The 14853-nt window shown below is 49.0% G+C and overlaps 1 protein-coding gene across 1 annotated transcript in view; it reads right to left on the reverse strand.

The window, feature by feature from the left end:
* The window catches only part of GALNT16 (polypeptide N-acetylgalactosaminyltransferase 16), a 98488-nt gene that overhangs the window by 11804 nt on the left and 71831 nt on the right, over positions 1 to 14853 (reverse strand). Inside the window, exons 7-12 of the mRNA XM_011949678.1 lie at positions 12052 to 12139; positions 10026 to 10110; positions 9606 to 9709; positions 4416 to 4542; positions 3574 to 3666; positions 1408 to 1491 (exon numbers count right to left, since the gene is read on the reverse strand). Coding sequence (XP_011805068.1) covers positions 1408 to 1491; positions 3574 to 3666; positions 4416 to 4542; positions 9606 to 9709; positions 10026 to 10110; positions 12052 to 12139 — 581 coding nt within the window. The remainder of the gene's footprint in view (positions 1 to 1407; positions 1492 to 3573; positions 3667 to 4415; positions 4543 to 9605; positions 9710 to 10025; positions 10111 to 12051; positions 12140 to 14853) is intronic.

The following is a 14853-nucleotide window of genomic DNA, read 5'->3' on the forward strand; positions in this document are numbered from 1 at the left end:
TGGCTTTTATACATGATTGAGGTGTACAGACTATGCAATTTATTCCATTAAAAATATTTACTGAGTGCCCATTTTATGACAGGCACCGTTCCAGGTGCTGGAGATAAAGCAGTGAACAAGCAGATCAAAGCCTCCACCCTCACGGAACTTACAGGCAAGTTCAGGGAGATACAACAAAATTAATTGACCAGATAATGCCGATGATAATAACGGCTACAAGGAACATGAAGAAGATGATGCTGGGGAGGGAGGTGGAGCTGCAAACTCAGAGTGTTCAGGGAAAGTCTCCCTGGGAAGAGGACATTTGAGTCAAGACCTGAGGAAGGTGAGAAAATGAACCATGTGGATGTAACCAAGACACTGAAAAGGCCATCGTACCTTATTGCCCACAGTCCTGTGAGAGTGGACACATATTCCTGGGTAAGTACAGCCTGAGTGCACATACCATTTGCATTTTGTTTTCTCATTTGCCAGAGCAAACATTTCCCTGTGTTTTCTTCACAGTTTCTATGATTATAATATTAATGGGTGCATAATATTTGTTTAAATCTATGTATGGTGATTCACTGAACCCAACCCCTATTGTTGATTCTCTCTCTTTCTTTTCTTTTTCTTTTCCCTTCCCTTCCCTTCCCTTCCCTTCTCTCCCCTCCTCTCTCTTTCCCTCCCCTCCTCTCTCCTTCCTTCCTTCCTTCCTTCTTCCCTCCCTCCCTCCCGTCACCTCCCCTCACCTCACCTCCCCGCACCTTTCCTCTTCCTCACTCTAACACTTAGGCTGGAGTGCAGTGGCATAATCAGGGTTCACTGCAGCCCTACCTTTCGGGCTCAAGTGATCCTCCCATTCACAGGTGTGTCCCACCATGCCTGGCTAATTTGTTTATTTTTAGTAGAGACAAAGTCTCATTATGTTGCCCAGGCTGGTCTCAAACTCCTGGACTCAAGTGATCCTCCTGCCTTGGCCTCCGAAAGTGCTGGAATTACAGGCATAACCCACTGTGCCTGGCGGTTTCTCATTTTTTCACTGCAGCTGTTGATCTAATGGTCAACAGCTTCTGCTTTGGTTGCTTTATTTCCTTAGGATAAACTCCCAGAAGGGAGAGAACAGGGCTAAAGGGGACGAATGTCCTGCAGCCTTTGCTATGTAATGCAATGTTGTTTCCTAAGGGGATAATGTCCGTTTCTAGGTCTGAGACCATTAAAAATTTGGTTCCCACCACACCTAATTCATAACTCCTAGTAATGCCCTCTCAGTTCCCCCAGAGCCTTCACATGAAGATAAAACCTGGCAACTAGAAAGAGCCAGATCACCGGTGTTGAGGAGATCTAAGGGTGGGGTGGGGCCCAGGCTGCTGGCCCCAACCACCCCCTACCCGCCTGGGGGATGCACAAGATGAGGGCTGCACTTACGTGAGCTCTGGGTAGACGTTCTCCAGGTACCAGCGGAAGGACTTGCAGTTCATCTTCTTCCTCTGCTCTATCCGCGTCGCTACACTGTAGGAGGAGGCAGGTCTTGGGATTTGGCCTGCCAGTGTGGAAGGCAGCCCCAGCGAGGACACCAGAGGCCCATCCCCCAACCCCAGGATTCAGCCCCCTCTTCCCATCTGTCTCAGGCAGGCAAGGACAAGGAGCCTTCCAGCCTGCCATGTCCAGCCCTGGCCACTTGTCTGATGTCATTCTCTGACCTGCAAGCTCAAGTCAGGTCTCCTGGCTATTCCTCACTCCTTAAATTCCTGCCTGGAGCTCACCTTTCAGGGTGAGCACAGACCATACGGGACCACGTCTTTTAGCTTCTCACTCCTTGAGACCTCAGTTAGCAGACCATGAACTGGTCTTTATCTTTGCAGAGTTAATGAGAAGTACAGGAGAAAGGTCTAACAGCAGGAAGAGCAAGCTTTAAACATCTTTCAGGTGTGCTGGCAAATAAAACCATTAGATGTGTCCTTGGGACGCCGCCATCCTCACCTTCCTCAGATACACCCACCACAATGGCCACTGGTTGATGCCCTCGTCACCAGCTATCTGAGCCTCAGTGTCCTCTACATTCATCTGGGGACACAATCACTCGTCTGAGAAGGCTTTTGTGAGAATCAAGCGAATTAAGGGGACATGAAGCACTTAGCACAGGGCAGGCGCTAAGTAAATGTCAGTTCCTCATTACAAGAAATATTTAGTGACATAACATTTTTTTTCAAAAAAAGGTAGATAGATATGAATAAATAGGGAGACGATTCCTTGATGATCATTAATTGTGTTTTCAAACAGTTCTGACCACAAGCTTAAGTAGGAGATAAATATCTTACATTGTAATCTAACAGGCCCCATGCACAGTCATCCCTCAGTATCTGTGGGTTCCGCATCCATGGATTCAACCAACCTTGGATCAAAAATACTCAGGAAAAAATTCCAGGCCAGGTACAGTGGCTCACACCTGGAATTGCAGTACTTTGGGAGGCCAGGGTAGGCAGATTGCTTGAGATCAGGAGTTCAAGACCAGCCTGGCCAACATGGTGAAACCCCATCTCTATTAAAAACACAAAAAATCAGCTGGGCATGGTGGTACATGCCTGTAATCCCAGCTACTCTAGAGGATGAGGCAGGAGAATTGCTTGAACCCAGGAGGTGGAGGCTGCAGTGAGCCTAGATTGTGCCACTGCACTCTAGCCTGGGTGACAGAATGAGACTCCATCTAAAAAAAAAAAAAAAAAAAAAAATTCCACAAGGTTCCAAAGCCAAACTTGAATTCACCATGCATCGAGTAGTACATTGAATCCACGCAAATGAGGTGATGTGTAGGCATTGTATTAGGTACTATAAGTAATCTAGAGATGATTTAAAATATTCAAGAGGTTGTGCATAGGGTATCCAAATACTATACTATTTTATATCAGGGACTTGAGCATCTGTGGATTCTGGTATCCATGGCGGGTCCGGGAACCAATCCCTTGTGGATGCAGAGGGGCGACTGTACATGTGTAGGCACATGCATGCACACACATGCACCCACAACTGAAATAAGAGTTTCATAAGGACAATACTAACCCTTAACTGCAATCAACTCTCATTTTCTATCCTGCTCTGTACTAATCTAATCTATAATGTTCTACTTCTCTTTCTCTTTTTAAATGCTGGTCACAACCCACTAAATTGATTTCACAACCCAGCTGCATTTTGAAAATGCTTAACTAGACCGTAGTCATAACAGTCCATGACAGGAAAATAGGCTAACAGATCTCAATTTTGAACAGGGGGTGGAGGCAGAACACCAAATGCTTTCTGCAGGCAGCCCCTTCCTAAGCACTCCCACAGATGCCTGTTTTCCTGCAGGCAGCTGTGGACAGGCAGCTCTTTTTCATAAGTGAGCCTTCTCTCCCCATGCGATTTCATGCTCCTCAAAGCCTAAGTCTTGTCTCTGCATTGCATTCCCTCCCAGGACCCAAAGAAGCCCATTAGAGTGGGAGCTCAGTGGCTGGGGAGGTTGTGGGCGGTTCCCTGGCGTACACACCACTTTGTATTTTGCTGGGGGTGTGCTAATGTGGGTAGAGAGAGTCAGACAGTGGAGTTGGAGGGGCCTACCTGCCGAAAGCCTTCCCGATGGCCGAGGGCCGGGCCTCATAGTAGTATTGCTTGTATTCATCCATCCACACTTCTGCAGTGCGCTTGGTGTTCCTAAAAGGAGAGGAAAGAGCAAAATAAGGGTCACCAGGGAAGCCACAGCGTTAGCAGTCAGGGTCAAGATGAATTGATCCATGAATACAGGGCAATGAGAATCTCAGGAGCAAGCTGATACTTGGATGGTATAGATTAGCACAATCCTTTTGGAAGACAGTCTGTCAATACCCATCGACTTTGTAGGTATGCAGCTAGACTTGGGCAGCTGCTGCTCCAAACCCTGTACAAATAAGCATGAGCTCGACAAGGTGAAGAACCATCCACATGTAAGAGGGTGCTCATGACAAGCCCTTCATCCTCCCCTGCCAACCTCCTCAGGACAGCAGACCATGGAGTGGTCTTCTAGGACACTATCCACTCTCCCTTGAGACTAGTGCACCCTGTAGCTGAGGATAGGGATGGACAGATGGTTGATCAAGTCAGGGTTGGGACACTGGCATTCAAGACCAGCACTCAGGGCTCAATGAGTGGAGAGCATGGCTTAGTTGGGGATTTGGCCAATTTTCCGAGACTCATAAGGACAAAGGAAGTCAAGGCGAGAGAGACCTGGTGGCAACTCCCATAACTTCATCCCTCCATTCCTGAAGGTACCTGCAATCCCAGGAGGTTACCAGAGGGTGCAAATGGGGAAACAGGCCCAAGAAGTGAGGTGGCTGCCCACAGTCACATAGCGATAACTGGCAGGGCTGAGGGCTTGGGCTTTGGTGTCCTGCTCCGAGTCCCGTGTTCCTTCCTCGGTGACCTACCTGATGTAGGTGAGGGCATTACCCTCAGGGAAGTTGTAGGGGTGTCGTTTCCTGAAGACATGGCCCACCCGGCTGCAGGGGACGATCTCCAGACTGCCACCACACATCCACACCCTGAAGGAGAGCTCTGCAGGAAATGGTAGCCGTCAGGAGGAGGAAGGGGCTCCTTGGCAAGTGAGGGTGGGAAGGGGCTGACTTCCCTTCCCTTTGGTGTCTCACTGGAGGTACATGCTGGGGTCGGGGCTCCTGGGCCTGCTCAAATGGAGTGCTTCCACTTCTTGCCAATGTTCCTGACTGCCCACTCTACGTGTGTACGTGCACACACACACACACATATACGCATGATCCCTGTGGCCCATTCCGGGAAGAGCAGTGGAAAAAGCTTGAAGGAACAGCAAGAACATAAATAGGAGGAAAACAACTGAACAGCAGCATCATTTCCAGGCTCTGTCTAGAAAGTCCCGGCCAGACATGAGCTAAGGAAAAACACATCTGCTCATCAGCCAGCTCTGTGCACCCGCAAGGTCGGAAAACCAGCCGCCAACCAAACCACAGGCTGCTCCAGCTGGCACCTCTTGGGCTGGCCCCAACCTCCCTCTTGGCCCAGCTGGTCTCCTTGTACAGGCTCTCACTGGCCCTCTTGAGCCATGCCTCCTTTTGACGGTGGCGGTGGAGCTGAACCAGCTTTTGTGGATGACTGTGGTCACCAGTGGTGTCGGGAGAGCAGTGGCCATCCTGCTGCCCAGAAGGGGACCTCAAAAATTACCACTCTGATCTCCACTCACCAGTTGCCATTTATGGTAAGGACCCACCTTGACAGCTGGCTGAATCCACTCTCTTGATTTCCTACCTTCCTTCATATTAACCCTATAGTCTCTTCCCACTCCTCCTCAGTTGGCTGTAAGGACACTCATGGTCCCCAGCCAGGCCTAGGGGCTCTCACCTGGTGTAGCTGGTCAGGACCCTCCCAGTGACTAGCAAAGAGCAGAGTGGAGGAAGCAGGACTAAAGCCCACCTCTGGCCAGCCTATGTGCACCAAGCAACATCCAGATGTGGTTCAGGGCCAGAACTGGACACTTGGCATACCTGGACCCGCATGTAAGGATGGCTGTATCAGTGGGCTTCCCTAGATCTGCCTATAAACTGCCAGACATCCGTCCCTTCTTCTGGTCAGAGCTCTGAGTTGGCCTCAGCAACTAAGGTTTAGAACTGGGGACAGTCCTGGGGGACAGAAGATCTGCATTCTGGTTCCATTTCTGCCATCCCAACTTTGTTATGCTAGTTAAGTCACTTCCTCCCACTCAGCCCATATTGTCTATAATACTATTAACTATTGTTATTATTATCAACAATGGCCATAACAATAGCAGTAACCATCCATTTATTGAGTACTTACTACACACCATGCTCTTTCTATCCAATGTCTAATTCTCACTGCAACCATGTGAAGTCAGGACTACTACCCTTATTTTTTTAAATGAGAACTTTGAAGCTCAAAGATGTTAAATAACCTCTCCAAGGTCGCTCAAATATTCAGTTGCAGAAATGCAGCATCAAGTTCACACTGTGTCCAGCAAGCCACATGGCCAGATTCTTTAGTTCACTCAGTAAATTTTCATTATATGTCAGACACTGCTCTAGATTCCCTTGTACTCTAGCAGTGAAGCAGGGAGAAAGGAACTCCGTAAAATAAGGAGCAAAAAAATACAAGTAAACAAGAAAATGCATAAAAATGTAGTATATCGGCTAGGTGCGGTAGCTCACGTCTGCAATCTTAGCACTTTGGGAGGCTGAGGGCGGTGGATTGCCCGAGCTCAGGAGTTCGAGACCAGCCTGGGCAACATGGTGAAACCCCGTCTCTACTAAAATACAAAAGAAATTATCCAGGTGTGGCAGCATGCACCTATAGTCCAGCCACTCGGGAGGCTGAGGCAGGAGAATTGTTTGGACCCAGGAAGCAGAGGTTTCAGTAAGCTGAGATCACGCCACTGCACTCCAGCCTGGGCGACAGAGCAAGACTCCGTCTCTAAAAATAAATAAATAATAAATAAATAAAATGAAAAAAATAAAATAAAATAAATAGAGCATATCAGATGGTAGTTAGGGCCATGGAGAAAAATGACCCAGGCTGGGAACTGAAGAGGGCCAGTGGATGGTACTGGGGGAGGACTATGACTGTGGCGACTAAAACTATGGCGTTTTAAATTCGGCTGATAAGGAGAGTTGTCACTGTAAAAGGGACATTTGAGCAAAGACCTGAAACAGGTGAGGGAGCAAGTCCTGTGGCTGGCAGGAGAAGAGCACTCCAGGCAGAGGAGCTGGCAAGGGCAGGTCCCTAGTGGTAAGAGCATAGTTGGCAGGTTCAAGGAGGCCATGCTGGGCGGGGAGGGGCGGTTGCTCACGCCTATAACCCCAGCACTTTGGGAAGCCAAGGCGGGCGGATCACTTGAGAGGTCAGGAGTTCGAGAGAAGCCTGGCCAACATGGTGAAACTCTGTCTCTACTATTAATACAAAAATTAGCCAGGCCTGGTGGTGTGTGCCTGTAATCCTAGCTACTCAGGAGGCTGAGGCAGGAGAACCGCTTGATTCTGGGAGGCAGAGAGTGCAATGAGCTGAGATGGAGCCACTGCACTCCAGCCTGGGGAACAAGAGCAAGACTCCATCTAAAAAACAAAAAAAGAAAGGAGGCCGTGCAGCCCACGTGGAGTGAGGCAGGTGGGATAAGTGGGAAGTGAGGGCAGGTGTGTGGCTGCAGGGACAGGCAGATACCTTAGGGCCTTGTAGCCAGTAAGGAGTTTGGGTTTTCTTCTGAGTGACATGAGAATCCTTGCAAGGTTTTGAGCACAGGAGCAACATAATTTATGTTTGAAAAGGATCCCCAACATGAATCCCAAAGTTTGCACATCTGCCAGCCACACTCAAGGTGGCCTCTGGGCTCCCGAGTTGGAATTCTTTGGGGACGAAAGAACACATCTTGGTGTGGGAATCTCCCTTCCTTCAATAAAGGAATAAAAGAAAAGGCTCAAACTCGCCAGCGACAGGAGTCTTACAGCTCAAAACCCGTCCCAGCGGCTGAGCGTCTGAGCACTGCAGCTGGCCTAGACATTTCTTTGAATTTCTTCTAAGAAACAAAACCCTCGCCAGAACCACTCTGTGGTTCACCTTTCAAGTTCTCCAACCACGGAGCCCTTGCCTCAGGCAGAGTTTGAAGTGAGCTATTTGATCATTCACTTGTTTCACTGTCTCTAGCCTCAAAAGAAAAAGAAAAAGAAAAAAAGGCCTCTGGAGGCAGAGTAAGGAGCCTGTGGGTTTCCCAGCTTTCCAAGTCTTCACAGGAAACTGGTTTTGCCAAAGCCCTTCAGGCCGAGATTGAGGACACAAAGCAGGTCACTTGGACCCAAAACACATGAAAGGGGTCAGAATGGAGGGGTCACTGCACCCCAGTTCCCAGAATTTACTCCTCCAAACCCTGCCTGGAAACAGCCTCCAAAAGCAAGTTACAAAGCAGGGGGAGTCCCATGCCCATTCCCACTCCAGCTGGTTTTGATTCTGGATCAGGCCTGTTGCAAGCCCCCTCACTGCTATTTTCCTGATCAGGGAGAAAGACTTAAAGGATCCCTGCTCCTAACATCTCAGAGACATAGACTGTGCCTTTGCCAACATCCCACAAACACATAAGTGGCTCTGGTAAAGGAGCTGCATATGCCCGTTACACGTGGAGTTTCCGGACCGCAATGTGGAAGGCAGCATCCACCTCAGGCTTTCTACCTGTCAGATGGGTGAGATACCACCAGCCCTAGTTACTGCACAGAACACCTGGTCAGGAAGAAGGAAGCAGTGGGACAGGGCTCTGTGAAGGGCTGGGTCCACCAAGAGGGCAAGAACAGGCCACCAAGTACATGCCCCTGCTCCTGGAGACCCCAGAATGGTGCTCCCTACCACCTCCATCTCCACATCGCTGTTTGTGAGACTGCCCCTGAGGGCTGCACCACGGAGTTCCCTTCCTCAGGCAGACAGGGAGGCACCAGCAGGAGATGACGGGGTTGGGGTAGAGTGAGGGCGAGTGTTTAGCCCTGACACTCTCCAGCTGGTGCCATGGGCTGGCTGCATGTGCTCCATGACCACAGCTCCATCGTGGGGTGCTCCCTTACCCTGTCTTTCAGACATCGGGGTGGTTACAGCTCCCAGAATTCACAGCCCTGCCCAGTGCTGCGCTGTCCCTGCGGTTCCCTCTATCCTGCCTGCACTCTGTAAATAAGGCCTTTAATAAACACTCACGTTGGGTGCGCCTTCCGTATTCTGCCAGGACCCTAACTGATGATGCTCACCCTTATCTAACTTCCATCTCACATGCAACCCTGTTTTGCAAATGAAGGAACTGAGATTCAAGGAGTTGACTGGCTTGCCAGCCCACACATAATGGAGTCCAGAGTTTGGGCTCCGATCCCACTTGGTAACCCTTCCCTGGTACTCTGTGGTCCCAACACCATGAGCTGAGAAGCAAGTGTGTGAGGGCCCAGCCCCTCCAGCTCCCTACTGGAACAGTTTGCCCCCACCTCTGTCTCCTTCGCTGCTGCTTCAGGGCAGGGAAGGGCAGCTTCCTGTGCCTTCTGAGTCTAGAGACTGCCTCATGACAGTGACCACCAGCACTGTGACCTGCCTTTAACTCATCACCTCATTTAGTACTCATAACAACCTCTTGAGGAAACTCAGACTTTAAAGAGCTTTAACTTGCCCAGGGCCAAATAGCATGCAGGTGGTAGGGCCAGGGTTTGCACCCAGACCATCTGACTCCATTACTTAGCATCTCACCACCACCCTCTCCCACACACCTCCCAGCCTTGCTGGTAGGGAAGCAGCCACGTGTGTAAGCTGTGGTCTGTGATACAGTTGTGTGTTCTTCCACACACATGTCCAGTCATGTGACCATGGGCTCCCCCTGAATAGAACCTCTTTGTTTACTAGCTGTGTGGCTTAGGACAAATTGCTTAACTTCTCTGTGCCTTGGATTTTAAAATCAGTAAAATGGAGATCATGATACTTACCTCAGAGGGTCCTTGAGAGAATTAAATGACCTCATGTGTGTGAAGTCCTTAGATCAGGTCCTCATGCATAGAAAGTGCTCTGTCAGGGTTAGCTATGGTTCTTACTGCTTCGGTTATTTTCACTGTCACTATTTCCCAACTCACCAAAATTCTCTCCTCCCCAGATGTCCATCTGGGCATCATACTTTCCCAGGTGGTTAAACCAGGACTTGTCAATCACGAAGATTCCTCCAGCTATGACAGGCGTCCTGGGAGCAAGGAGAGGGAAGAGGCAACACATGAGCTGGAGAAGCAAGGAGGCCCTTTAGATGGCCCCGGGACCCAAGACCATCAGCCTCTAGATCCCTCCCTGCAGAGTCACTGGCCAGCTCCTTGGCCCCCCACATCTGTTCCCGTGGCCTCTGTCTGCCCTGTCCCTGCAGACAGGCTCTGAGGGCCCAGAACAGAGTCAGCACTTGACAGTGCACCTCAGGAGCCCAGGCGACCGATGTAGCCTCTGAAGAGCCTCCCAGGCCCCTGACCCAGGGAAGGAAGGGGTCCCCCAGAGCCCACAGCAGCCCTGACCTTATGGGCCTGGTGGGGTCTGTCCGGGTCATCTTCTGCTCAAGAGGGATCTGCTCCCACTTGAAATGCAGGCTCCAGTCGAACCCTAAGGGAGAGAGCAAGGTGAGGACAGCGCTCAGGGCAGAGCTGCGGGCTGCTGAGCCCCTTCACTCCACCACTCCTCGGAGTCTCCCCTGATCAGAGCCCTGGGTTATTCGTGCAGTCCCTCCTTCATGCGGAATGAGCCAAGCCCCTCCTCTCAGGAAGTGTACCATCTACTGGGTAAGACAGAAACTACAAAGAAAAATAAATCAATGGAGGCTATGTCTGCTGGGATGAAAGCACTAAAAAAAAAAAAAAAAAAAAAAGGAGGAGTGCCCATACTATTAATATTATAGTTAGAATAGTCAGGAAAGGCTCTCTGGTGACTTTGGAGTAGAGACCTGAATGAAGGATAGATCTATGCAGATACCTGGAAAAAGGGAATTCCAGGCAGGGGCAGCTGCCAGTGCCAAAGCCCTGAGATGATTTCCCAAAGGGGAAATGCCTGGCTCCCTTCAGAATCCCACCCAGACTCGCGATCTAACTAATGGCTGGGTCCATATACTGGGAGTCCAGATCCCAAATGGGAAATCCACTGTGCCCACTAGCTCCCAGCACCAGACTCTCTAGAGCAGCACAGTTCCACAGAACTCTCTGCAGTGGTGAAATGTTCTATATCTGCATTGTCGAATACGGTAGCCACTAACTTCATGTGGCTACTGAGCCTTGAAATGTGGCTAGTACAGTTAAGGAACTGCCTTTTAGGTTTTATTTGATTTGAATTAATGTAAGTTTAAGTAGCCAAAGGTGGCTATTATCTACTGTACTGAACAACCTGGCACAGTCCAAAAGAAATATAATACAAGCCACAAATGTAAGCCAAATACGTAATTCAAATGTTCTAGTAATCATATCAGAAAAAGAATATATGAAATTAATTTGGATGAAATTTTTTTTTTTTTTTTTTTTTTTTTTTTTTTTTTTTGAGACGGAGTCTCGCTCTGTCGCCCAGGCTGGAGTGCAGTGGCCGGATCTCAGCTCACTGCAAGCTCCGCCTCCCGGGTTTACGCCATTCTCCTGCCTCAGCCTCCCGAGTAGCTGGGACTCCAGGCGCCCGCCACCTCGCCCGGCTAGCTTTTTGTATTTTTTAGTAGAGACGGGGTTTCAACGTGTTAGCCAGGATGGTCTCGATCTCCTGACCTCGAGATCCGCCCGTCTCGGCCTCCCAAAGTGCTGGGATTACAGGCTTGAGCCACCGTGCCCGGCCGGATGAAATATTTTTAATGCAATATATGAGATCCGCCCGTCTCGGCCTCCCAAAGTGCTGGGATTACAGGCTTGAGCCACCGTGCCCGGCCGGATGAAATATTTTTAATGCAATATATCAAAAATATTGTCATTTCAACATGTAATCAATACAAAAAATTACTAATGAGGTATCTTACATTCTTTCACATTAAGTCTGGGAAACCTGGTGGGTTTTCTATGCCCACAGCACTCTCAGTTCCAACTAGTCACTTTTCAAGACTAGTCACATTTCAAGAGCTCAACAGCCAAATGTGGCTGATAGTTGCCATATACAGCACAGGTCTTGACCATCTCTGGGGCACATGTGTTAGGAAGTCATGCAAGGCCGAGGGATCCCCACTCCCCATCCTCCAGACAGCTGTCACATCATGGTCTTCTGCCAGGACTTGTGACCATGATCCCTAGGCTTGAAGCATTTGGGAAGAAAGTGTCAATATTTGGAGGGAGGGAAAGATGAGAGACTAGTCTGGCTCTGATATTGATTGAACCAGAAGCCTGCAACTGCCAGTGCTGCTCCTTTGTCCCCAGTCCCAGGGCTGCACCCAATCCCTCTTCATTTTCTCTTTGGAGGTGGTGGAAGGGGTGTGCATGAGGCTCTCTGGCACAGCTGGAAAGAGCAGCAAGCAAGGGTTTTTGCCTGCCTAGCCTCACTTACCTCCTTTCATGTCTACAGCCCCATCCCTGGGGTAGAACTCACCTCCACGAAGGTCAGCAGATGCTGCAAGGTAGGCAAAATTATCCAGACTGATGACATCAATGATGGGACTCACCACGCGGGTGTGGTCCTAGGAGAGAGATGGTGTGAGGCCTGGGACTCCTCTGTAGAAAAAAGTCTAGCTGCCTGCTCTGGGGAGAAGGCCACTCTGAGACATGGGGCACTTAGCACTTCCTGCAGGGTATGCCCAGGGCTGCGCCTCAACCCTGGTAGGCTCCTGGCAGCTGTCCTGCGTCACCACACCCAAGCTCCTGGATGTTCCTATTTGGCTCCCATGTACTCTCCCAGCCTCTTCCTCACACATCATTTTGAGCCCTGCTAGAATCTCACCTACTCCATGAAGTCTTCCCTGACTGCTGCAGGCTGAAGGATTTTTTCCTCTTTTAAACTGCTCTTACAATGACAGCCTAGATGATTCCTGGGACAGTGACTCACTGTGCTGCCTGAGGTGGCTTTTCTATTTCTGGTCTGAACTGTTGTTTTATTAATATCATTTACCTTTGTATAATAGTTGTTTGAGTCTTCCCAACAGGACTACTAGTGGCTGGAGGGCAGGGGCTCCGTGGTCCCCACGTAATCTGGGTGCTATCCCTCTCATACCTCATCCACTGTTACAAGGTCAGGCTCACCACCCCCGCATCACCTCCCAGAACACAAATCCAAATCCAAAACCTTGAGGAATAATGTTGATTTTGCTGGCCTCTTTTTTTGGGTGGTAGATTACATCATATACCACATGCAAAACTTCATCACCCTTCATGAGCCTTCTCATCTTTCGCCCTCCATGGGGGACAGGGAACAGAGCCTCTTCTTTCTTCTCTTTCTCCACTCTGCTTTCGCCCCCCAAATCCTCTTGTCTGGAACTTGGAATCCAGCTGTACCCCTCAGTTCCCACCATAGATCAAGATAAGGGAAGCCTGAGATGGGGCTGAATGGTGGAGACCTTTGACGGTTTTTCAGTGCTCTGTGGAAGGCCTCACCTCATCCTTTTTATAGACTTTTTTGTGCTGAGATATAAAATCACAGGTTTAAAGTGCACAATTGATGGTTTTTAGTATATTCACAAGATTATACAACTATCACCACTATCTTGTTCCAGAACATTCTCACCACCCCAATAAGAAACCCAATCTACTTGCTATTTCTATAGATTTGCTTATTCTGGACATTTCCTATGAATGGAATCATATAATGTATGGCTTTTCGTGATTGGCTTTCACTTCACATAGGTTTTCAAAGTCCATCCATGTTGCAGCATGAATCAGTTCTTCATTTTTTTAATGACTGGATAATTCTGTTGTATGGATACATTACATTTTATTTACCCATTCGTCAGTTGACAGGCATTTGAATTTTTCCTACCTTTCAGATATTCTGAATAGTGCTGCTCTGAAGTTACTGTGTGAGCATATGTTTTCATTTCTCTAGGGTATACACCTAGCAGCTCCACTGCTGGGTCATATGGTAACTAACTTATGTTCAAACTTTCACAGAACTGCCAGACTGCCTTCCAACGTGGCTGCCCTACTTTACTTTCCTGCCGGCAATATATGAAGGCTCCTGATATGGTTTGGGTATTTATCCCACCCAAATCTCATGTTGAAATGTAATCCCCAAGGTTGGAGATGGGGCCTAGTTGGGGGTGTCTGGGTCATGGGGGTGGATCGCTCATGGCTTGGTGTTGTCTTTGTGATAGTGAGTGACTTCTCATGAGATCTGGTTAGTTTAGAAGTATGTAGTACCTCCAGCCAACTCTCTCTTGCCCTCACTCTTGCCATGTGAAGTACCTACTCCCCCTTCATCTTCTGCCATGAATGAAGCTCCCTGAGACCTCCTCAGAAGCCAAGCAGATGCCAGTGCCATGCTTGTACAATGTGAGCCGCTTAAACCTCTTTTCTTTATAAGTTATCCAGTCTCAGGTATTTCCTTACAACAGTGCAAGAATGGCCTGATACAGCTCCTATTTCTTCATGTCCTTGCCAGCACATGTTATTGTCCATCTTTTTGATTCTAGCCATCCTGGTAGGTGTGAAGTGGCATCTCATTATGGGTTTGAGTTGCATTTCCCTAATGACTAATGATGCTGAGCATATTTTCCTAGGATTATTGGCCATTTCTATATCTTCCTTGGAAAAATGTCTACTCAAATCCTTTGCCAACTTTTTTTTCTTGAGATGGAGTCTCGCTTAGTTGCCCAGGCTGGAGTCAGTGGTGTGATCTTGGCCTACTGCAACTTCTGCCTCTCAGGACCAGGTGATTCTCCCGCCTCAGCCTCCCAAGTAGGTGGGAGCACAGGCACCCGCCGTCATGCCCGGCTACTTTTTGTATTTTTGTAGAGATGGAGTTTCACCATGTTGAGCAGGCTGGTCTTGAACTCCCGACCTCAGGTGATCTGCCCGCGTTGGCGTCCCAAAGTGCTGGGATTACAGGGGTGAGCCACCGCTCCAGGTCCCTTTGCCAAGTTTTAAATTGGGTTATTTGTCTTTTTGTGGTCGGGTTGTAATCATCTCATCCTTTTCTGCCATCTGTCCAAAATCCTCCCCGTTCTGGAGAGCAGTAGGTATGTGGCAGGGGCCCTCCTACCCTCCCCTCTCTTTGAGAACAGCATCCTCTCCTCCCTCCTGCAAGGGCTTCCCAGCCTGAACAAAAGCTTTCCCAGCACAGGACCCTCACTCTCTCAGGAGAAAAACAACACCCATTTATAGTAGGAGCTTTGTAGCTCACCCAGGCTTTCATCCAATTTCATTCTCACAATAACCCAATGGGATAATTATTACAATTATC

The sequence above is a fragment of the Colobus angolensis genome, unplaced genomic scaffold, assembly GCF_000951035.1.
Source record: "Colobus angolensis palliatus isolate OR3802 unplaced genomic scaffold, Cang.pa_1.0 Scaffold3, whole genome shotgun sequence".
NCBI classification, from domain to species: Eukaryota; Metazoa; Chordata; class Mammalia; order Primates; family Cercopithecidae; genus Colobus; species Colobus angolensis.